Source organism: Diadema setosum, chromosome 6, assembly GCF_964275005.1.
Source record: "Diadema setosum chromosome 6, eeDiaSeto1, whole genome shotgun sequence".
Classification (NCBI taxonomy): domain Eukaryota; kingdom Metazoa; phylum Echinodermata; class Echinoidea; order Diadematoida; family Diadematidae; genus Diadema; species Diadema setosum.
In genome coordinates this window covers 38338444-38363004 of record NC_092690.1, presented here as the reverse complement: position 1 = coordinate 38363004, position 24561 = coordinate 38338444, and the positions used below count along the sequence as shown (strand labels likewise).

General features: G+C 38.2%; 1 protein-coding gene across 1 annotated transcript in view; it reads right to left on the bottom strand.

Annotated features, from left to right (window-relative positions):
- Nucleotides 1-24561, bottom strand: part of LOC140229774 (nephrin-like) — a 43560-nt gene continuing 18999 nt past the window's right edge. Inside the window, exons 6-19 of the mRNA XM_072310010.1 lie at nt 23547-23855; nt 21640-21756; nt 19854-20057; nt 18888-19175; nt 17848-18159; nt 17005-17166; nt 15248-15373; nt 14460-14480; nt 13367-13591; nt 12415-12549; nt 7968-7992; nt 6902-6972; nt 2281-2345; nt 1-1521 (exon numbers count right to left, since the gene is read on the bottom strand). Coding sequence (XP_072166111.1) covers nt 1282-1521; nt 2281-2345; nt 6902-6972; nt 7968-7992; nt 12415-12549; nt 13367-13591; nt 14460-14480; nt 15248-15373; nt 17005-17166; nt 17848-18159; nt 18888-19175; nt 19854-20057; nt 21640-21756; nt 23547-23855 — 2300 coding nt within the window. The 3' untranslated portion in view covers nt 1-1281. The remainder of the gene's footprint in view (nt 1522-2280; nt 2346-6901; nt 6973-7967; nt 7993-12414; nt 12550-13366; nt 13592-14459; nt 14481-15247; nt 15374-17004; nt 17167-17847; nt 18160-18887; nt 19176-19853; nt 20058-21639; nt 21757-23546; nt 23856-24561) is intronic.

The following is a 24561-nucleotide window of genomic DNA, read 5'->3' as shown; positions in this document are numbered from 1 at the left end:
GTGTCTTGACAGCACCAGGAGTGTCTCGACGTTAACAAGAGAGTCTCAACTTCACCAGGAGTGTCTAAACATTACCAGGAGTGCCTTAATATCACCAGGAGTGTCTCAACATCACCAGGAGTGTCTCAACATCACCAGGAGTGTCTCAACATCACCAGGAGTTTCTCAACATCACCAGGAGTGCCTCGACATCACCAGGAGTGTTAACATTACCAGGAGTGCCTTAGTATCACCAGGAGTGTCTCGATATCACTGGGAGTGGAAGCCCAGTGATTAAACTGTCAGCTGATAAGCAATCAAGACATTCTTTGGTTTACGCCTAACTGTGAAGACATGTGACATCTACGTAACACTAAAGACATTGTGTATACCGAGAATTCCCTTTGTAGATATACCACGTAGTATTTTTTCCACACTATGGAATGATAAGTTGAGTATTTCTTCTTCTTTTTGTTTTTCTCTCAGGCTTGATACAATATTGTGTTCCTGTATTCACAATGAACTAATGCATTTCATGATTACAACACATACGTACAATCTTCCACCGGTGAAACATCAAAAACTCTGAATTTACCAGTGTATTAACCACACTCGTTTGCCCATGGGAATTCCCTAAATATAGATAGATGGTGGATTTAATACATGGTAACATTAATATTGGTGCTGCACCCTTAAGGGCAACCAGTGTCTATTCGAGATCATATTCATGGTTTGATTTGAGAGCAGATGTGCAGAAATGTAGCATTCTGGGGCATGTTCATGTGGCAAATCATCAAATAATAATTCTCGCTTAGAGCCATAAAAAGGCAAGTTACTGTCCAGTTCCCCCCAAGCTCCTGAGCACACGGAACTATAAACACGAGATGTCAAGGCAACAAACCACGGAGGTGTGTTAAATATACATTATAACAGTGTGGTTAATACACCAGTAAGTACCGTATACTGTATGTAGCTTTAGTCCTACTACAGTGAGTTACACATGTTATTCCATACAGCTTTCTCCTGTTGCCGATATAGAATAGTCTGTTGCCTTACTTTAAAAGAGTTCTCTTTTGCTGAAGCCTCTGTCAACAAAGTAGTTCAATATACCTGGCATAGAAAATATATTACATCAATAGACACAATTTACATACAATTTTTGCAACCTGAAATCAGACTTTTCAGGATAACCTCCTCATTTCCTACTCCTCTCTCAAAATGAAATGCGCACTCCTTCCATCTTTTGGAGAAGAATGAAGTGCAAGTAAAACAAAATGGAGTCATCATCGAAGCGATTCACTATCACGGCGCATCTGGAGCACCTTGCGGCGAGACGTTTTCATAAATCAGTGCATCCTTTTCGGCCGGTGGCGGCGCCGTTTCTTCGTTGGCGTTGACTTCCATCGGTGCCTCCCCGTCCTTCATCTTGTTGAAGTCCAGCGAGGCGTAGATGGTCGCGTCCTCCGTCCGGATGGGAGGCTCGCCCTCAGGGTGGGGTTTGTTGTGGGCCACCTCGGCATAGATGAGACCATCATCGCTGACCTGAGTGGACGAGAGTGACCAGATACAGACACACTTTAACCCTTTATGTGCTTTGAATGACCATTGGCACAGAAAACCACATATTCAAATTCATGAAATTCAGTGCTTATTTACGTCGATGTAGGGCAATTTGTCAATCAGTTGCAAACCACATATCACTGTTACATCACACAACATCAGACAGAAGTTCTTGCACAGAAGGGTTGAAGTCCCTCCCTATGATACTATTACAATTCTCATTTACTGCTATTACTGCTACTACGTTTCTGTCATTATCTTGTCATCAATTTTATTACTCATCACCATTATCAGCATTTATGATTCAGGACTGCAATGGTCAAAAAAAAAAAAAAAAAACGAAGCATATAACAAGGAGAACTTAAAACAAGAACAACTTTTTTGCCTTGATGTGTCCCTATAAGGATAAGGACTGGGGGGGGGGGGGGGTATGAAACTTTCCTCTCATGAGATGCAAACCTGGTCGCGATTTCATCTCTGAAGTTTACATTTGGCTCCATACGATATGAAACCCTCCAATCAGACTTGGTGACACATCACAGCTAAACTTGGATTACACAACTTTCAAACTCTTACAACTTTTCAGATATTTCACAACTTATTTTGCAATCCAGAGCATGCACAACTACCAAAATATAACTAACATTTTTGAATAGTCAAAAGAGGGTCAGAAAGAAAAGAAAAACCATGCACACATAATCATTACAGAAAAAGAAATAAATATTCAGACATTCTTCTTACAATTCTGCCTTCATGCTTCGACTTCCCATTTTCTTCTTTCGGAACCACATCATAAACTGGATTATCTGTAAAGAGGATGAAAACAAAACACTGTTACAATAAAAGTATTGCTCTATGTTGACAAAGTACTCAAATACATTTCAAACTAAATTCCAAACAAAGTATAAATATTTGTGCCTTCACTGATGAACACAACTTACTATATACACGAAACTGACTGAAGTTATTGAATGACAGTAATCTCTTGCATTGTAAGGTGGGGTTGATCCTTCCTGTAGGTTTGAACTGTCAACGGGGAAATGTATTCATAGCGAGAAAAACAGCAGCTCAAAATCTAAAGTCTTTATATATATATATATACAAACATATAGTCCCATAAATCTATATCTATACAAGAGTCATATATATATATATATATATATATATATATATATATATATACTCTAGTATATAATTGTGTGATCTACAATGTACATTGTACCTCATTACATGAAGCACAATTACACCTTCAAAATGTTTACTCCCTACGAATGTCATATTCCTGGAAACTCTGAAAGACCTAGCTTGTTGTTCAGGAAATTGATAAGAGGCAATGTTTTTGATGCAATGAACTACTCTCTGTCTCAGTTTTGGTCACTGGGACAATAATTATACAATGTTACAAAGGGGCCTTTTCAGATTATTTGACTAAAACATTTCCTGCTTGGGCTTTTCAAGGAAAAAATGAGACTTCGACGAACAAGCAGCTCAAGGTTTACATCTCAGCTGAATCCAGTTCCTAGTATTGGAATCTCTCTACGAGTTTCACAACCAACCCTATTTGTTTTAACAACTATAGTCTCTGTGTATAGAGTATAATACTTCTGGGTTTTCTGAGCAAATTTGCACTCACAGCACACAAAGTAAAGGCATACTCATTCCATAGCATTCTTCTGTTCATGATAATACATACATCACTGCACACTTGTGAACTACACATAACTATTTGAACACCATCACTGTCACACTGTCTAGCTTTAATTTTTTTTTTTTTTTTAACCCGTTGAGGTCGAGTCTCGAGTATACTCGGGCAAGCATCTATGGGAAATGCGTGTTGTAGTAAAATCAAACCATCCACAATGGTTTAAATGAACATCTATGATCATTTTAGGCTGACAGTATTCCAATCCCATACCAAAATCTGGGAGATTCAGTACAACAATGAAGAAGATATCTAATGAAGCCTAATTATTGTATCACATGCGAACTAAGAAAGCTTTTATATTCCATTATCGGGGCTCAAAACGAAATCTTAGTTTTCAGGAACTTTCTGCTGATTCAGTAATAATTGGCAACTCTGTCTCTGTCTCGCACACATATCTATTTTTTAACCTTTGGCATATCTACAAGAGCTCCCTTGTGGAGACTTTATCAGCTCCCTTGCGGAGACTTCCAATACGAATGAGCTCCCTCCTGGAGACATTATATGGTATATCTAATATTCATGCTTGATATTCTTTAAGCTTTATAATGTTTGACTTATGTCAGTATTGTTTAGGGCAAATAACTTGTTGCATAGAGCCCCACTTTTTCTTTCTTTAAAACACAACACACTATTATATCTACGATGCTAGGAATCCCATGACCGTTAACTTGCACTTTAACTATCTTTGCCTTCAAAAGGAAACGCTACAGGAAAGACATCTACACCCCTGACCTTGAAGTTTTCTGGGCAAATTAACAGCTAACCCCCAAGCACATTTAATTATATCCTTGGCAAGATGCCCAAGGGGAATTTTCCAGGGGGTTACCGCTATTGCAAAATAAACACAGTGCCTCTTTAGGTGACTATAACAACCATCTGCAGAATCACTCAAGTCTTAATTATACCATGACTTTGTTTATGTCAGCAGTGTTTTTATGCAAAGTCCTGAATTGCCAAACATCAACACTGGATGGCATAAAAGCTAACAATGACAACCAAAAACAACCAAGGAAACATGGCTGGATCGGTAATGGGAGTAGAGAGGTCAGGAGGCCACATGGCTGACGAGGAGGAAAAACAGGAAGCTCAGGATGAATGGGTGACGTTTCCAGAGGGATAGGAAATAACACCACTGAGGCTAATTGGTTGATTATAATGGGGAGGGAGGGAGGGGGAAGATAGCACATATTAGTGACTATACAACCAAAAACTAGCATGCTACAAAACATACTTGGTATATTATGTATATGACAACAATGGGTAAGACTACACTACAGCAGACCTCCCAAACTTTCTGACTATTAAAAAAAAAATAAATAAATAAAAAAACAAGAATAAGGATAATTTGGTTCAAAAGTAGGATATTGGAGAGAGCATTTCCCATAGGAGTGTGTAGTAAATTTATCAAGACAAAAAGGAAAGCTTTATTTAAAAAAAAAAATCAAAAAAAAAAATCAACAACAAAATAATAAAATGGGAATGGTTAAAACTCAGATTCTTTCCCCAAACTTAGAATGGTTGGGAGGTCTGCTGGAGTCATTCATATTGTAATTTGAAAAAACAAAACAAAACATAGATGCACAATCATGCATACATACATGAATGTGGATATACAAGAACTATTATATTAAGTAAACTACTAGGTTACATCATTATTAGTCCAAGCTTTAATATCATACATATACAAAACAAAACAGGCAGTACATTGTACATTACTCACTAATAACATTTAGTTTGTACAGGGTCTTTACATAAGGAAAGATAGTAGAAAACTGTCTTTCTTTTAAATACATAAGGAAAGAGAGCAGATAACGAAACATGAATCAAAGGAAAATCTACAATATATATATATTTCAAGTCCCCCATTGTCCTTCTCCCAAACATCACAATTTTTTTTCTAAAAAAGATGAATAGATGTTTTTGGTTGAGCATGAGGTTATTCAATTCAGCTTATCAACCGACCTTGTGGTGAGAAAGAAAATAACTCCATTCCATTTTCTATTGCTTGTTCTGTCTCAATTCTGTTTTTGGTTTCTGTTTTTATTGGACACAGAATCACACCTTCCTGTTGCTATAAGATAAAAACATGGAGACCTAACCACGAGGTTGATGTAGCGAGATGTCTGTGAATCGATTGGCATCATGATAATCATACTGCATTCATTGTCGTTGTGTGCACTACAAGATCATTTTCACCTTTCCCACAAATAACTATTCTCTATAAACCACCTATAACATCTTGCTCCAGTCATGAAGGTTTTTCTGCATTTTATTTTTGTTCATGGATGTTCTGTGTGCATTTCGTCCAGTTTGAATAACAGACAAGATGGTCTGATTCACTAATATGTATATTTTTCTTGGGCATCTTGAATTTTGAGGTACAGTACTAGTCAGATGACATCATTGATTGTGATATTGTCTCATTGTAATCATATTCTTTTTGTTCAATATGTGTTTGACTACCAAATCAATACAGATTCTACCTGTGAAAGATATCAAATAGTCAATCTAAACATAGGGAAATGAATCACTGATTATCCCTCAGACGAAGCTTTCTCTAGGCTCAAGGCTATCAAAACAAGACGGTCACTTTGTATTTGTGCAGGAAAGGCCAGAAAGCCAAACAGGCCCATTACGCCCTAAATCTTTCATTGTTTTTTGCTGAAACCATCATAAATCACAACAAACATTCCACTAACCATACAACATGTGATGTAAAGCATGGGAGTTAGAAATACACGCCCATAAGTTTAGTACCTCCTTAGTTTTTAGGAATAACAAATCCAGTGCACCATAACCCTGTCCAACACACACCTTAAAAATCTATGGTGACATCGCCTTTTATGAAATAAACCACGCGCTATTCACACCTTAACCCGTTGAGGACGAGTCCAGAGTATACTCAGGCAAGTGTCTATGGGAAACGTGTGTTGTAGCAAAATCAGCCTGTCCTCAACGGGTTAAAAACTGTGGTGGCTTTGCCTTCTATTACAATAATGTACACAGCCATTATACCACTGTTCAACCCTTTGAAGAGTACATCGTTGTATATCCCGAGTATACTTGGGTGGGTATCTATGGTGAATTAGTGTTACAGTAAAATCAACTCGTCCTCATGGGTTAAAGTGCATTACACGCACATGTTCCTACATTCACACTTTTATTAAGTCTGTGACAAGTTTTATTAAGGAAAAAGAGTGTGAAATTCTTAATGTGTACTAGTGTGAGTATCAAAGTGTTTAATAGTCATCAATGCAGGAAAAAAAAAAGACACTATCTTCCTTGCTTTATTTTTGTTTGTTTGTTTTTTGTGTCAAATAAATAAAGACAAGAAACCCAGGGCTTAATACTGTGAGAAGAATTAACTACCTTTTCTAAACACACAGAAACACAATCACTACAGTATAAACAACATATCAATACGGTATATACACATACAATTTACATTATGTTATAAATCATACACTTGCTGTACATGGGTTATGAAACAAAACGACAAATCATTCAATACTTTAAAGGAATATACATGTAGCATACACAACCATGGATTACGATGTAAACATGATAAAAACAGCCAGCAATCACTTTAATATAGAAGGGGTAAATCTACAGCTACACCATAGAAAGAGAATGAAGAGAAAGGCGATCGACACGTACATGCACAATACCCACCACTTTGGAATGCCTTCATCTGACCATTCTTATTGGTTTTTCCTCCAGCGCCTCCCCTGTCGAAGGAAGGAAGAGTTAGGTTGATAAAGGTTTCATGTATCGTCAGCCACCCACAATGTGCAGAAAAAGAAAAAAAAAAACCACACAAAATAAAACAACCCAAATTTTTTGCTACAACACACATTTCCCATACACCCCTGCCCGAGTATACTCGGGACTCGTCCTCAACGGGTTAACCCTAATCAGGCTGGGCTTTTTTGGCTATGCTATATCTTGGGGGGGGGGGGGGGCGGATTCCGCCCCCCCTTCAGATCTCGCCTATGGAACGCGTGATCACGCCGAAAATCGGCACACGCGACACCCGCGACGTATACTATCAAAATGTATGGTTGCTTTCTCCGAAAAATTTTTCTTATATTTTATATTAATCAATTATTGTAATTTATGCATAAAATCAGTTTTGGGCTCTAAATCACTTATTAATATTCTAATTAAGCTAATTTCTTTTTCAAAATGTTTCTTGTATCATTCTCCTGAGATGTAGGATAAAAAAAAAATCTGTATCGAAATTAATTTCTTATGTATTTGATTGTTTTTTGGATTTCTTTATATGTATTTCTTTGTTTTTCGACCTTTTGTTTTTGTTTGTTTTTTGGCCAAAATTTGTCACAGACATTTTTCGAAGCTTTATTATGCTAAAATAAATTAACTTCATCCATTCTAAGTCAAGATATGAATTTTTATGTGAATTAATTGAAAAAACACAATTTGCATTGGATTTGTACACAAAATCACGTTTTGGAGCAATTTTGGGGTTGACAAATTTTTTTCGAACAGGCGTCGCGTCAAAACGGTACGCGCGGGCGCAACAATTTTAGTCTCAAAAGTTGCGCGATACTTGAAAGAAAAAAGTCATGAAACATCGCGGCGGGAGCTTATCGCGCTGCGAAGATATTGCGCGAAACGTCGAGGGGGGGCGGATTCCGCCCCCCCAGCCTGATTAGGGTTAAGGAAACTTCAAATTTGGGTTGTACTGATGCCTGTATGACACTGGACTAACTGTTGGATTTTTTCCCCTTTTTGTGTGAATATGTCTTTATTCTTTATTTCTTTTCTACAGCATTTAATAGTAATCCACCCAAACTTAGCCTAGTTGAAGATCAGCAAACCCACTCAAGTGTAGTAATTGCGCCTCTCAGTTCAGTCTATCAGGAAGGACATGGTGACACAACAGGAGATAAGGAGGGGGATTAGCTAATCCCTATGATTGACAAATATAGGGGTTAGGTAATCCGGCCTATAATTGACAAACACTTTTCAGATTTGTTCCAATCAGCAACAAAAGCTAGCTCTCCAGTGTGTGTGTACCAATCAGGGAGTAAAGCATGGTATGAAAGAATTGTGCCAAAGCTTTATTCATGCATTATTTCATTGATTTCCCATTCCAGCTGAATATTCACGAAGAACACTGTTATTTGAAGCATTTCTATTACATAATATAATTTTGGTATCAACATGACATTGCACTGAGGGAGTCTTGTTGGATAATACAAAATACATAAGAGCACAGGAAAAAGGATAAGCTTAGTTTCCAATATTTCTTTTTTCAACAGAGAAAAAAAAAAAACAATATCAGACAATTTTCATGAAATCATATTTCATAATGATGTTAACATTTCATAAAATTCATGTTGAACATTTTCCAAGCTTTTGTACTCTACTATCCACAGATGTATCAACAATAAACTTTAAAGTATCAGCGAAACTTGTGAAGAGAAAGATATGTCACACTCACCTAAATGATGAACCTGTTGAAACGAAAGAAATGCAAAGAAAATAAAAAAGAGTTCGCTGTTAAAAAGTCATGTACACAAACAAGAAAAATACATTAGGTAGGACTAATTCAGACTTTTGGGATTTTCCATGTAGGTGCAAAAATACTGAAATATGCCTCATGTAATATTCCATATCAAAATATCAACATTTGAAGCCCTGCTGTACAAAATGCAAATAGGAAACAAAAGTTATATTTTTTTTTTTTTCATACTTTAAAGTTTGCATGAAGATTGGAATGTCTATTTTTCTTTGTCTTTTGGGAATACTTCCGCACATGATAGTTCTGCCTTTCATAGCGGAGGTTGCCTTCTGAAGCAAAAGATAAAAAAAAAAAAACATTTCATATTGATTGAGATTGGTTTCATGCAAGTAAAAAGAAAAAACATGAACTACGAACAAAAAATCAGAGTACTTTAATAGAATGTATAATAATAGATCTAATACTGACACTGATTGCCATGATAAAAGTGATAATATAATCTAGGGATTTTCACAATTCAAATCCTAATATTACTTTTCATGATGACAATGTTAACAAGGATCTCCTCAAGATTGTGCAATTCAAACAATCAATTTCATAGCATTTTTCCATTGTTCATATGAACCAGATCACTCTACCAAGCCCACATGAAAGTAGAATTTTTTGCAAGAGACTGACAGTTTCCTGAGGAAGGATCTATGACCTCACAATGGAGATCAGTCGCACCAGTAGATCGGATATTTACAATGACTCAAGCATTCTACAGATCTACTGTGTCTCTACATTAACCCATTGAGGACGAGTCCCGAGTATGCTCGGGCAGGTGTCTATGGGAAATGCGTGTTGTAGCAAGCGCAATCTGTCAACCCGTTGAGGACAGTTTGATTTTGCTACAGCACGCATTTCCCATAGACTTCTGCAAAAGTACACTCGGGACTTGTCGTCAACGGGTTAAAATGCAGGGTGTGCCATTACACAGGAAACTCACTTTACATTCCAAAACCACAAATCATCTACTGCATTAGGCAATGAGAAAGAAAGAAAAAAAAAAAAGGAAAATAAGCCTCAACCTAACAAGTGTATGACACTTTCACCTGTACAACACAACCGCAAAATATCACTTTTTTCTTTCTGCTGTAGTCTGACATTCCCATTGAGAGAAAGAATAACTAACAATGCGTTTTCATGTGCTTTTTTTTTGGGGGGGGGGGGATAGAATTGCAAATATTCATCATTCAGGGGTAAAGCCTTGATACCATTGACACATAGAGCAGCTGTTCTCCTCCCAAAAGGAGTGCAAAGTACCCCCTTTTGTCCTCTTTTCTCTATCAATCTTAACCCTATTCTAACTGGGGGGGTCAAATTGACCCCCCCCCCCCCCTCGACGTTTCGCGCCACGATTTCGCAACGCGCGAAGCTTTTGCCGCGTCGTTTCACGACTTTTTTCATTGAAGTCTCCCGCATATTTTCAGACCAAATTTGCGACGTCCGGGTACACCGTTTTGAAGTTATGTAATGTTTTGCATATGCATGTCAACCAAAAAACAGCTCAAATTCATGATATCGTGTGCAAATCCAATGCAAATTGTGTTTTTTTGGTTAAATTGATATAAATTACATTATTTCAACTTTTAACCATTGAAAATAATCAATTCTAGTGTAGATAAGCCTGAAAAAGTGCCTGCAACAAGTTTTGGCAAAAAAAACAATGGAAAACAAAAGGTTGAAAAAACAATAACATACATAAGAAATTAACAAAACAATTAAAAACAAAAGAAATTAATTTCAATTGAGCTATTTTTTTACACAAAAATTATTTGATGTGTCTTGAGGAATTCTGACACAAAAATTTAGCAATCCTCCAGTCTTTTTAATGGACTTATAGGTGAAGATATGATTTCATGCACAAATTTGAATAATTAATTTATTAAAAATAGAAAGGCAATATTTTTCTATTGTATGATGATGTAATCTTGTAGTTGACATCCAGCTCTATCTTCAGGCAAAATTTCGCGGCGACTGCGCGATCGGCGGCCGAGATCTGAAGAGGGGGTCAAATTGACCCCCCTCAGTAAAAACTTGGTCTCAAATAGCCCAGTTAGAATAGGGTTAAACTACACGTACCTTACACAGCAATGTGTTCAAACATTGTAGATGTGTCACATGCTACAACTGATGGATTGCTATACCTGCATACTCAGCTGAATATGATGTGCCTCTAATGAAAGTGATGATGATTAATACACAAATGCATTATTGTGTGGTGCATTCATTTTGTGACAAGTTGTGATGGTGAATTGCAACACATTTTCCAGTACGGTCTCATTCTGCATGGACTCAGCAGCCACATGGATGTGTGTAGTATCATTTTTACGTCCTTATCTGATTCAAACAGAAAGGTACAATACACAGTACATGCAGTATGTGCAGAGCAGATACGAAGGGTCATGCATAATCAGGAACTGTTCAATCATGAGATGATACATACTGCTGAATTTGAATTGCATACAAAACAATTACAGCGTAGGTGATCTCTGTACTGTAGGTAGATGTCACTGAAACATCACTTTCATCAAGCTTTTGTCATTTGTGAAGAGGACTGAAGTGCAGTCCAACACCATAAAGCAGATCACTTTACTATATTAGATATAAGTGATCTGATATACATCCTACAGAATGATGAAAGATTCTCTGGCTTTACTCTATTCCTCAAAGGGAAATTTAGCTTAAATGCATACAGTATAATTGCGTGTGGGTCCCTCAAGTCATACGCATTGTAGATGATAAAAAAAAAAAGGTGTAAATGTGTGGTAGTGAGTATTCCAAAGATGTAACTAATTACCCTGCTTGGTATCCTAAAATTCTCCTGACCCCTAAATGCATTAGTACTGGCCTTGGTCCATTCTGACGAGTCAATTTATGTATGTAGTGTAGATATCATTGTGCATGTAAGCATGTAGGCATGCTGTGATGCTGATGCAGTTGTGTGGGTTATAAGAAGTGACCCTCACTTGCAAAGGACCATGGGAGTTTACACTGCAAATACAAAAGATCCTTACCCCTTTTGCATCCTTTGCCATAACTTTGAAAACTTGTTTCATTTCCCTATGAGAAGGTAACTCAACGATCAAATATTGACAGCATATGGTGTAAGGATGTCACATGAACACAACTACGTATCATACTTCTGACTTGTGCCCCCTTCATTTTTTTTTTTTCAACTTTCAACAAAATGCTTCTGATTCAAGTTTAAAATATCCAAAGATCTCGAAGTCCATAGGCACTAATAGTTGGATGAATGCTCCATTTAATGCTCCCTATGAGATTACAAACATCTCTCATATCAAAGTAAGAGAAAAAAAATAATGACATCTTCAAAGGAAATGAACAGTGCAAGTTCAATCCTAGGGAGCAAGTGTACAAGTATCAGTGGTTACACCTAAGACCTTACATAAAAGTGTCATCTTTGGATGACATCTTGTAGGAGGGTTTGCAAAAGAGGGCATGGCACTGTGACTGGTGGTTGTGTGGTAGATGATGAGCGAAGGGTGTGGCAGCTAGGTAAAACGTGGTGATCATTGGAAGAGGCTCGGGCCGAGAGCCACGCCTAACTTACTCTGCTCCGCTTGCAGAAACCCAGTCTCATCATCCGCCACAAAGGGGTGAAATCGCTTGATCTCACCTTTTTGCTTCCGCTCGTGCTGCTTCCGAACGACGACGAGGACGACGATGACGATGATGGCGACAAACACCACCACCCCGGCGATGGCGGCGGTCATCGTGGAATCTGCCATTGGCTTGTCAGCAAGTTTAGCCACTGGAGAGAAAAGTCCAGAGGAAGGCAGAAAACAGGTGCATGACCGAGATGAGAAACTGGAGGGGTAAATTTTACTCACTTATCCACTATGGCAGCCGATTTCTAGAAAGGTCAAGGAATAAGCATCCTTCTATTTCTTGGTAGTAATGTTTCTAGTTATACAATACCACGACCATGAAAGATAAAATCCTCACTACTACAGGTAAGTGAAAGATTGAGGTATTGTTTCTGCAGCTATCGCAGAATTCCATGCTGATGCAAGCTGCAAATATCTCATCTGCCAGCTGTGTATTTCTATCTGAACCATTTCTGAGGCCAGGCACGCCGCTTATCTTGCCAAGATTTTTCATCAGCATTCATTAGTCCACCTAAACTTCCCCACGTGTAGTAGTACAATTGTATGCCTTAGTCCAAGAGGATGGCTATAGTGACACAGTAGGGATTAGGGGGATTGACAAGTAGTTTCCACAAATCAGCGTTGACTTGCAAAGAAAACAGTCCAAGCAAATTATTGATTCTTGCATCAAGATCCTTCTATTGCAGCTTAGTGACAAATTGCCCTCCATTCAAATAAATAAATAAACACCGATTATTCAGTGTTCGAGTAATATCCCTGATGAGAAATCATGAACAGACACGATTACAGGCTTACATCCAGCCTATGTATATGCCCAAGATTCTTTTATCATGGATATAACTAAGACACCGAATGGTTTAATATTCAGGTCGACGAAGGACACATTTGTAAATAAGTTGCAAAGAAAGTAGTCTAGCTTGCCAATTGGTAAATAAAGCACAGTATTAAAGGGATAGATACCTTCGACGCGCTCCACACTACTGCACAGCCCTCTCCCAAAGGTGACCACAGTGACGGGCTGGTCGCTGCGCTTCTGTACTTTGACCCCCGGCTCTAGGCAGGCACTCTTCGGGTTGCACTGTCCATCTGCGGGAATCTCAACCTTGAAACACAGCTCTTCAGGAATCTCTGTGCTTGGGTCGGTGTTCAGTGATACGACCCCATTTTCATTGGACACGATCACACCTGCAGCACAAAACAAGGGTGCATCAAAACGCAAATGTTGATTTAAAAAACACACATAACAAAACAAAAACAAAAACAAAAAACAAGCTCCCTTGTAGGTTCAAGCTGCAATGTCATTTCGTGATATGAATACTTAAGATGCATCTTGAATGAAACACTCCGTTGAAGTCAGCTCTTGAGATCAATAACTGTTTGATGTGAAGTGTTATTCAACACCTTTCCACATTTCTAACTGAAAACACGGATTTGGCTACAAAGCAGAAAAGGAAGAGCACTTCCCGATAGGATTGTGTAGTAAGATTAAAAATGAGAATGGTCAAAACTCAGATTTTTTCCTCAAAATTCAGAATGGTTGGGAGGTCTGTGCTTTGCATTAATAAACATAAAGATACTGGTGAAATGTGTACAATCATCACATTCAGATTAAAAAAACACTTCATGCAAATGAACAATGACCTGCTTGAAGGTTACACATACAAATTTGTTGAGTAGGTGATGCGATACGTCTCTCTGGTTTAAGAACAGAATGTTATCAACCAAACTTGTTTTCACGTTTGTTGTGATTAACCTTATTGTAGGACAAAAACATAATTACCAATTATCAATATCTGTATATTGTAAGCTGTAAGTATATAATTGCCAGAGTGTTATCACTGTTTTGTGGAAAGATGTAAACTATTTCTATTGATCAATCTCATTTGATCTAATGTCTGACTATGACAAATTAAGAGTCTTAGAGACACACAGTGGTTATGATTTTATTGGTAGAAGTACATACATTGCACATTTCATGCAGGTGTGTTTTAATTTGTTTGTTTGTTTGTTTATTTTTTCCAATTTGGCTCCAGTAGACTTTTATCCAACTTACCATAGACACTTGGTATTGATGCTGAAAGAAAGGAATGATAGAAAAGGAAGATGAGATAAAGACATCATGGTAATACTGATATTAACAAAAAGTGAATGGTTGCTTCACTTTCAGTACCAGTCTGTGTGTCTGATTGATATGCCACTCTACTGCAAAGCAAAATACACAGATGGTAGATACACATGACCTTGTTCTCAAAATTTCAATTGCATCATAGAGACTAGGCAATGATTCATTATCTGTTCAAAGAACTTCTTACGTTAGCAAACCCTGATACATTTCTCTCCATTATTACATACTTCACTGGTAGAAATTTTTTGTGAAGGAATTTCCACACATTTTGTGCAACAAGAAACTACATGTAGCACAAAAAATAAAAGCACTTGTATTTTTTTGCTCATTATATGTAATACTATATTATGTACATCCTGTTTCTATGGAATTCAAAACTTGTGAATTCATCTTACTCAACCGAATGCAAAGTTAATTGTGCAAAAATTTGTGCTTTCTATAAAAAAATGGGATTAGATGGAACTGGCATCTTTAAAGTCACACATGTCAATCTGCCGTCTATCTCAATAAAGTCCACATAAGGCTTCATACAGTATTTGAAACCAAGTTTGCTTCACACACGGATATCAATGAACCAAGATGTCTGAAAGCCTTTAACACCATGTGACTGAGGGGATATCTGCCTCTAATCAGCAGTTTTACAACATAATTGTCCAACAAATTTTACAATGAATATTTGTGTATATCTCTGGAAAGGGTGAGACCAAAATACTCACGGGCCGTTGAAGCCAGCACTTCAACACTCTCTGTACTTCTACCATTACTGTTTTCTGCCGATACTGAAATGATGTACCGTGTGAATGCCTCTAGTGGTTCTATGACGTATCCATTCTCTCTAATACCTGCAAAAAGAGACATTTATGCAATTTTTCAACATATTTAAGAAACTTTATTAGATTGTATCCTGCCACCAAACAGGTACACTTACTATAAATTTCAAATATCTATTCTAATTGGGGGTGGGTAGGCAGGTGAAGAATTTTATTTCAAAAGTTGCATAAAAAATATAACTGTAACTTTCTAGTTTCTTGCCAGTGTTCTACTGGCACTTATGAATAGTTATACACATGAAGTGCATCAAACTAAGACCATAATGGAAGCTAGACAGCTCACTCTTTTCTAACAATGCCTCAGTTCAGCAGAGGGGCCAAGATGACAAAAAGGGATTAAAGGAGATTAGTTGATCTCTTTTCACAAACAAGGAGATGAACACAACAGTGCCAACTAGCATGGAATGCATGGTAAAGGCTAAAACTCCTGTTGCCTTGACAGAGTATGAGCCCGCCTGACAACAATCACAAATCGAAATGACAGAGGTCCCAAAGAGAGGTATATGGGAGATATTTGTGTGTGACATGCTTCTGAAATTGAAGCCCCGATGTTAACCTGTTCCATGTGAAAACCTGGTGGCCTGTGTATTAAGTCTATGGGGATTTCAGAATTTAGTATGGAACAAAAAAAAAAGAATGTTTGTATATTCTATCTTACGGAAACAGCTTCATGTCCAATATTTCAGATAGTATTTTGCTGAATCTGGGAAACTTGGCGAGCAAATATTTAACTCTAACTTACCTGGGCTATAAGCAAGCTTGAATTCCTGGGGGGGGGCATTATGGCCCCCCCTTCGGATCTCGGCCGTTGATCGCGCGATCGGCACAAAATTTTGCATGAACATAAAGCCAGATGTAATCTACAAGACTGTTAAGTCAAATTTTCAAAAAATTTGCATATATGCAAAAAACCTAATACTTGTCTGTAATTGGCTTATAAAAGCTTACGGAATGCTGATTTTTGGTGTAAATATTCCTAGTGACATTCCGAACATTTGTGTGTAAAAAAAAATTCAGTATCAAAATCAATTTCTTATGTTTTTTTTGTTTTATCATTTTTTTAATGTATTTCCTTGTTTTTTCGAACTTTTGTTTTTGTTGTTTTTTTAGCAGAATTTGTCATACACATCTTTAGAAGCATAATTATACTAAAATAAATTTATTTCAGCCATTAAAATAAAAAATATGAATCTTTATATGAATTAAGTGAAAAAACACAATTTGTATTGACTTTGTACACAAAATCACATTTTTGAGCAATTTTGGGGTTGATGAAAATTTTTTGAAGGGGCGTGGCTTCGGAACGGTATGCCCCCCCCCCCCCCCCCCCCCCCCCCCCCCCCCAGATAAGTTAGGGTTAAGAGATGTTTGTGAATGATCTCATGCAGCAGGCTTTCCCATTTGTGTATTCCAGTAACTGTCACCAAATGACTTCATTTCCTCTGCACTATGTAGATTATCATGGGTTCCGATAAGCAGACCCGCCCATTCAGAGTTAATCACACAAACCACAGGACCATTATCAAATTCACACATTGACAGAAAATGTTAGAGTCTCAAGTTTTGTTCCCTGAAAGCTATCATCATAATCAAAATTTATCAACTTTATTTTTTGGTTTGTTTTGTTTATGGTAGCAACGCACCAAACATCTCCTCGCATTGTGGGGTACTCTCGTTCGTGCAGTATTTGACGATGAAACTTTGCGCTTCTCCTCCGTCAAAGCCTGGTTGCCAGGTAACCGGGATGGAATCGGCAGTCGTCTCCGACATGTTGACCCTGAGATGAGATGGGGCTTCTGGTTTAGCTGTGGGAAGGAGAATCAAGTGTGTTTTGGTTCTTGAGGTGAACGAGCTGGAAGGCTGTACTATAAGTATCATTAAATGGGTAAAAGATATCCCCATGCACATCTACACTTACCTAGTATCAGGTATGACACTCAAAGAGCCTGCAAAATGGGCAAAATGTGTTGCTTTTTACAACTGTGCAAACTGTACCTTTCTACACAGAGAGTAATGAAATACTGTATAAAACAATGACAACCCACATGAAGAAAGAGGAATACCTGAATCCCTTCTATATGAACAGTTTGATTGCAACATTTTTTAAGCACAATTTCAAACATTTCAAGGTAAGTTCATCATCAGATCGAACAAAATAAAAAATTTTCCAGTGATACCTCACTTGTTATATAACTTGGGATATTCTTGAAGTTACATTAAAAAACATCAAATATTTTCTTGTTATTTTGTTTGTCTTTTAAGCAGCTTTAATTGCAAATATCTCAGATTACCAATATTGGAGTTAACTCATTTTGTGGTTAATCTCTTCATCTAAAACTTAAAAATGGATTATCTTATCACTGATGGCAGTACAGTCAAGTACATACATTGTTGCATATACAGCAATCATAAGAAAAATTATTCAATAGTATCAGGCAGAATACATCTTTGAAAAGCAAGAGATGTTTAATAGTAGGATAACTTACAAGTTCCACTCAGAGTGATGATGAAGGAGTCATTTCCCTGCGGGTTGCTCGCCGTGCACTCGTAATTGCCGTGGTCAAGTTTTGGCTGGACGTCCTCGATGGTCAGCGTGCTGGTGATGACACTCTTGTAGTCGGTATTATCTTCCACCGACTCCTCCGTGGCCCGCTCCCAGAGGTCCATCGAGTGGTTGCCGTGGCGACTCCAGGAGATGGTGAAGCTAGGGTTGCCCTCGGCAACGCACTTCAAGGTGACTGTGGAGCCCTCATTGGCTGTTGAGCGATTGTCAGCCTTGTTCAATATAGTTGGGGGAACTATTTGAAATGAAAGAATGATACAATAAATACATTTAACATAAAATTGTTTTATTCTTTTTGTTTTTATTTCAACAAGAGTACAGCTTGCCTTTAACCCGTTGAGGACGAGTCCGAAGTAGACTCGGGCAAGGGTCTATGGGAAATATGTCATAGCGAAATGAGCCCGTCCTCAACGGGTTAAGCAAATGGAGTCACTGTCAGATGATCATAATGTCTGTATGACTACATGATAACCCTGATTGTCATATAAGGAGTTAGTGAACAACACTCACTTCAAGTTGTAACCATGACTACAAACAACTGACTCAGAAAAAAATGCTTGTCACAGCCATCTGCCTCACAAAATCACAACAGACAGGGGATCACAAGTAGGCACATATAGAAAAGGTGACTGTACTTACAACGGGTTGTATAACATATCCTTAACCCTTTCTGTACCAGGGTCTATGGACAGTGCAATGCAATGCTCTGGGGTTTTCTCTGCCACTTGGCGCTCCAGGCACACGACTGCTCGATAGGCTGTATGGCTGCCAGCTCTATGCCATTTCTGGCATTCCAGTCCATACAAAAACAAAAGGTTTCTGCTTTTCATATCAACAGCATCTCAGCCAAAGAAACCTTTTGATGTGACAGAGAAGAAAACACACACACACACAAAAAAAAAACAACAACAAAAAAGGTGAAAACTGAATCTTGGTCACATGTTCACTAAGGGTATTACTCACAGTCGACTATCAGCTGTTCTTCATTCATGGTTGATGGGGCAATGCCGTTATCAGCGAGGCATCGGTAGATACCAGTGTGAGATCGCCGCACCCGCTGGAACCGCAGGGCCTGAGAGCCATCCTCCTTGGTGAACTGATCAAGCATCAGACCAGGGTTATCGGCCTTGATCCAGACCAAGCCCGGCTTGGGGTTGCCGTCGGCTTGACAGGTGATCTCGAAATCTTCGGTGCCCTCCTGGATGAAACGGTCGCTATGGTTTCGGATCAGGAGAGGCACGGTCGGTGGATCTGAGGAAGGAAATAATTGACAAATTGCAGAATTGTGTTACCAAACATAACACACTAGCAGGTCTGCCAACATTCCCACATCCAAATCAGGGAGATTCCACACAGCAATCAGATAGATATCTGTGTGTTACATGCATTTCAATGGGTGAAAATAATTCCCAAATCAGGGAGATTGTAATATTTTTTCTCTTATTCAGACATGAACAGAATTTGACATTTTCAGGGAGACTCCTGCAGACTTTGGGAGACATGGCAGCTCTGCACTAGAAAAAAAAAAAGAAAAAAAAATAGAAAAAGTGATAGAAGAGATGAAGAAGGAAGATGGAAAGAGAAAGATGGCATGATGGAATGCAAAGGATGACTAGGAGAGGGAGAGAAAGAGTTAAAGAGTTAAAGAGGAGATAGGAGAAGGAAGGAAAGAGAGGGAGGGAGAGATGTGGAATGAAAGGGGTGAGAAAAAGTGAGATAAAGAGGGATGAAGATGAAAAAAAGAGATAAACAGAGAGAGGGAGAGATATGGAATGGAGGATAAATGGGAGATAAAGACATATAGTAAAGGAGGAGAGAGAGAGAGAGAGAAGGAAGGAGAGAGAGAAAGAGATAGAAAAAGAGAGAGGCTGAAACAGAAAAAAAAAATCTTGAGACTTGGAGAAATGCTGTTGTTCCATTGCTACTCACACTGTATGTCTGGCAAACATTCCTCCGAGCACACAGTGGCTGTCGGGCAGGTTGGGGTGGTGGTAGCACAGCAGCGGAAGCTCTGCCCGTAGTCAGCCCTGGTGAAGTTCCTCATATAGCTCAGTGTGGTCTTCTGTCCCATGGGGGCAGTATTTTCCTCAAAGTGTGTCTGGTAGGCATCAGCATCATCAATTGTGGTGGTACCTACAGGATCAATAAGAATCATATGAAACATTGGAGAAAGGTCATGACTGTATTTTTCAAACATCAACCAGAATGTCCTACAACAATATTGCATCCTTGAACACATTTATTGTGGTATCACCATAATCATTATTGATATAAATCATCAATATTATCCTCAAAAATAATGCCAATGAACAGTAATGATACTAATATCATCATCAATGCAACTTCTTATTAACACTATTATTTTTATTTCACCATCACCATTATCATAATCACATAAAAGTAGAATTAGCAGACGTGTCAGAATTAAACAGCAGTTGCATGAATATTCTAAATGATATTAGCATTTCATTGTATTGATAACCAGCATTATCAGTTTCATTACTGCTATCAGATTTGCATATTAAAGCTGTGTCACTTTCTATGTAAGGTACTTCATAAGAGCAAGGACATTTCATCTTAAATTTACACACAAAAAAACAAGGAAAAGTACAATTTACGCGGTGCGTAATATATGTCCCCGCCGGAAGTAGCATTTTGTAGCAAAATGTACAATACAGGTCACAAATCAAGGTCAAAGGTCAAAGAAATCAAAGGTCAAAATTCTGTGTAGAAGTTTTGAAGCCCTCACCTGCTGCCATCACATAAAGCAAACGGAATCGAAATCGGGTTAGAAATGGCGAAGGAGTAGCATTTTGTAGCCAATGTACAATATAGGTCAAAAATCAAGGTCAAAGGTCAAAGGTCAAAGAAGTCAAAGGTCAAAATTCTGTGTAGAAGTTTTGAAGCCCTCACCTAGTGCCATCACATAAAGCAAACGGAATCGAAACCGGGATAGAAATGGCGAAGGAGTAGCATTTTGTAGCAAAATGTACAATACAGGTCAAAAAATCAAGGTCAAAGGTCAAAGAAGTCAAAGGTCAAAATGCTGTGTAGAAGTTTTGAAGCCCTCAACTATTGCCATCACATAAAGCAAACTGAATCGAAATCGGGTTAGAAATGGCGAAGGAGTAGCATTTTGTAGCAAAATGTACAATATAGGTCAAAGGTCAAGGTCAAAAGTCACAACTGAAATTCTGTGTAGAAGTTTCAAAGCTCCCACATGAAGTGCTATCATATAAAGCAAACAGAATCAAAATTGGCTCATAAATGACAGAGAAGTAGCAAATTGAAGATTTTGATCACACACGGACGCACACGTGGACACACACACACGTACGGAGCCCGTTTCATAGTCCCCTGCTCGAACTCATTCGGCGGGGACAACAAACTGTCTACAATCAACCTTATTCAGGCTCTCATTCTTTGAAAGAGCTGAGAAAATGTATTTTGCATTTCTCTTTGAAATCACAAGATATTGCTCCCTTTCCTCACTGCAAAACAAGGCAGCCCAATTAAAGACACAATTCTGTTTTGACATTTACATAAACAATATCAACTTATGAAATTTGCTAGAAATTTGAAAGTTTTGAGTGGACAGACAGATATCACCTCTGACTCTACACATATCTCAGAGAGGTAACTTATCAATTGTAGATTTCTTGTAGCTAGAGTCAAATGACTCATATCTCAAACAAGGCCAGTTAGCCAGACTCACCCATGGTCCAAACGAGGTTTGCTGCTGGGTTGCTGACCCCAGACTTACAGATCATCAGCTCAGACTCACCGGCCACCACCGTGGGGCAGACGATCACTTCCACGGTTTTTGGGCAGTCTGAGGAAAAGGAGTGTTGTGGTGGTTAATTTGCTTTACATGTTCTCTGCGTTCCTTGAATTACATCTTTATCAGACAGTGTTGATACATGGGATACTGAACAGCCCTGGACTGGTGAACCAACATTTACATTCAATAGTACTTTTCATCAGATTGAATTTTCATCACATGGAGGTTGAATGATGGGGCGGAATAGTATGGTGTTTATGTGTAAGGAGGGGAGGAGGGGATGGTTTAAATGGTGGTTGACATAGTTCAAGCAAAGTCCTGACCACAATGGGATCATCCAAATTCTGGTATGAGAAGCAGGGTTTACAAAGACATTCAGGTTAATAATGAAAATAAGTTTCTTCAATTCTGTCATATATTTACTATGCTTGATGGTACAATGTATACATGTTTTAACATTAATCTTGTGAATGATTTCATTATAATTTCTTCTTGGTATTTCAATGAAACAGAGAATACTTTGAAAGAGCACAATCCCTCATCACACACACAATTTTTGATTACAGATCCAAATTACAGACGAAAATAAATTATGAAATAGTTAATTTGAATACACTCTTATTTCATTTGTTTCTTGTGAACACTGAAAAGCAAGATAAATTTGTGGGATCAAATTTTTGTGAATTGGAGCTGACCGCCTTTTTCACAGCATCAAATTTTTGCAAATGGTCACTGGCATTCAATGCATAGAGTGTAGACAAGAACTTTCACATGCATTTTAATTTTGCACATCTTGGCTCTCGTGAAATTCACGAAATTGAAATGAACGCCAACATTTCTGCTTTTACAGTATGGATATGTGCACAGTAATTTCATGATCCTATAATTATAAGGTTAAGCAGATTTTTGAAAGGTTCCAAGCCTGTGCAAGACAGCAAAGCACGAAAAGGTATTTTGTAAAAGGAAGGATTTACACAAATCTCTTCCTAAGGAAGAGGGATAATGAATCGAGAGAGACGAGGTGACTCATTCATCACTGTTTTGACCCGAGAAGAAGACATCTTTAGGGAGCCACTCCTGGTTTTCGTCTACACATTCACCATGTTTGTAAGCACTCAGATCTCTAGGCTAAGTATACCTTCCTGTCCATGTTAATCCTCAAGAAGCCATGAAATTGGGTGTGGAAATACACCCCTTGACTCCATGCCACTTCCTTCAAATGTCTCCATATCATCATGCCAATAAAGCCTGGCAATATGTGGTTCAAAGACAGTGTGAATCTTCAAAAGCAGGAACTACTAGATAGCTCTGAAATATAGTTAATGGGATGGCATAGTATTGGCGGAGATGAGGATTGGGCTTTTAACTTTTTGCGAAATACCAAAGAAAACTATTCGTGAAATAATAGAAAGCACACCATTTTAGGGAATTCAAAGTTAATTAGATGAAAATCGGTTTGAGAATGGCTAAGACATCCAAAAACAAAGTAAAGCAAAGTAAAACAAAGTGACCCTAACAAAAGGTGGGTCCCACCTTTTATTAGGATTGCTCTGTTTTGGAGATCTAAGCCATTTCAAAGCCAATTTTCGTCAAATAAACATTGAATCCCTCTTGGACTTACACTGTACATGCTCTTCCATATTTCATAAGAGGTATCTCATTATCTCACCAAGAAATGTTAGGCTTTAAACCAAAAGTATACGATCCTTATAAGTTTTTCATCACTTTCAATAAAGTTTATTGTAATTTTTTGCTTTCAGTAATCCTGGAAAGAAAGATTGTTACTTTCTGTTTTTAAGCATTAAAGAGAGAGAGGGCACAAATAGAATATCAAGACTCACAGTTGACAACCAGGGAGTCACTCAAGACTCTCATTGGCTGGGGCAGTGCTGGGTGGCTGACACTGCACTGGAGGGCCAGGCCGTTATCCTCCCGCTGTGGGACGTAGCTCAGCAGGCTCGTGGCGTCGAAGCGGTCGTTGACGTCAGTCGACATCTGCAGCACGGCGTCCATGGTCAGGTTCCGGTCGCCCACAAACCACTGGAAGGACGGCGCTGGGTGTCCGTTGTCTGCCTGGCAGGTGACGGCGGTCTGCTGGTCCTCCACCAGGTCTCGAGATGCACCCTGTATCACCGGTGGATCTGGAGGACCTGTGTCACCATGACAACAGGAGAACATCATTCTATTATATACCATGACAGAAAACACTCTCTGTGACAATAACAATCAAGTATACTACAGTTGCAAACAGCCAAATCAGCAACACTTCTGGTTGACTGTGGGTGGGTAAAAGAAAATTAAGATGAAGCAGATGGAGGAAAAAGGAAGAGGATGAAAAAAAAAAAAGAATATAAGAAGGAGAAGAGACAGAAGTACAAAGAGAAAGAATTGAGAAGACAAAAAAAAAAGAAGAGAAGGTAAAGAAGATCCAAGTTACAGATGATTTTGAGGATATCTGCTATTTGTTGCCAAGGATGTTGCTTTCAATGTCAGATTCTCTCAAACATCTCTCAGATATCACTCTCTACAAGTCCTTTTTAGAAGCTGAATGTACATAATTGATAATTGGTGTGGTTATTGTTTAAGCATATCTTACATTGGTTAATGAAATATGCAAAATATTAGAACTGATACAGTACGTATGAAATGAAGGCAAGATAAAAATCACAATGTTGTCATTCTGAGATGACACATTAGTAATCAGAAATTAGTAATCAAATTAAACTTTTTTTTCAATGACTAAACCTTCAAAAAAATCCACAGAAAGCTTTATTTATTGTCAACAGCTAATGATAACGATATGATTAAGCAAATTATCCTGTATGCTCTCAAAGAGATACCATTTTCCAAATAACT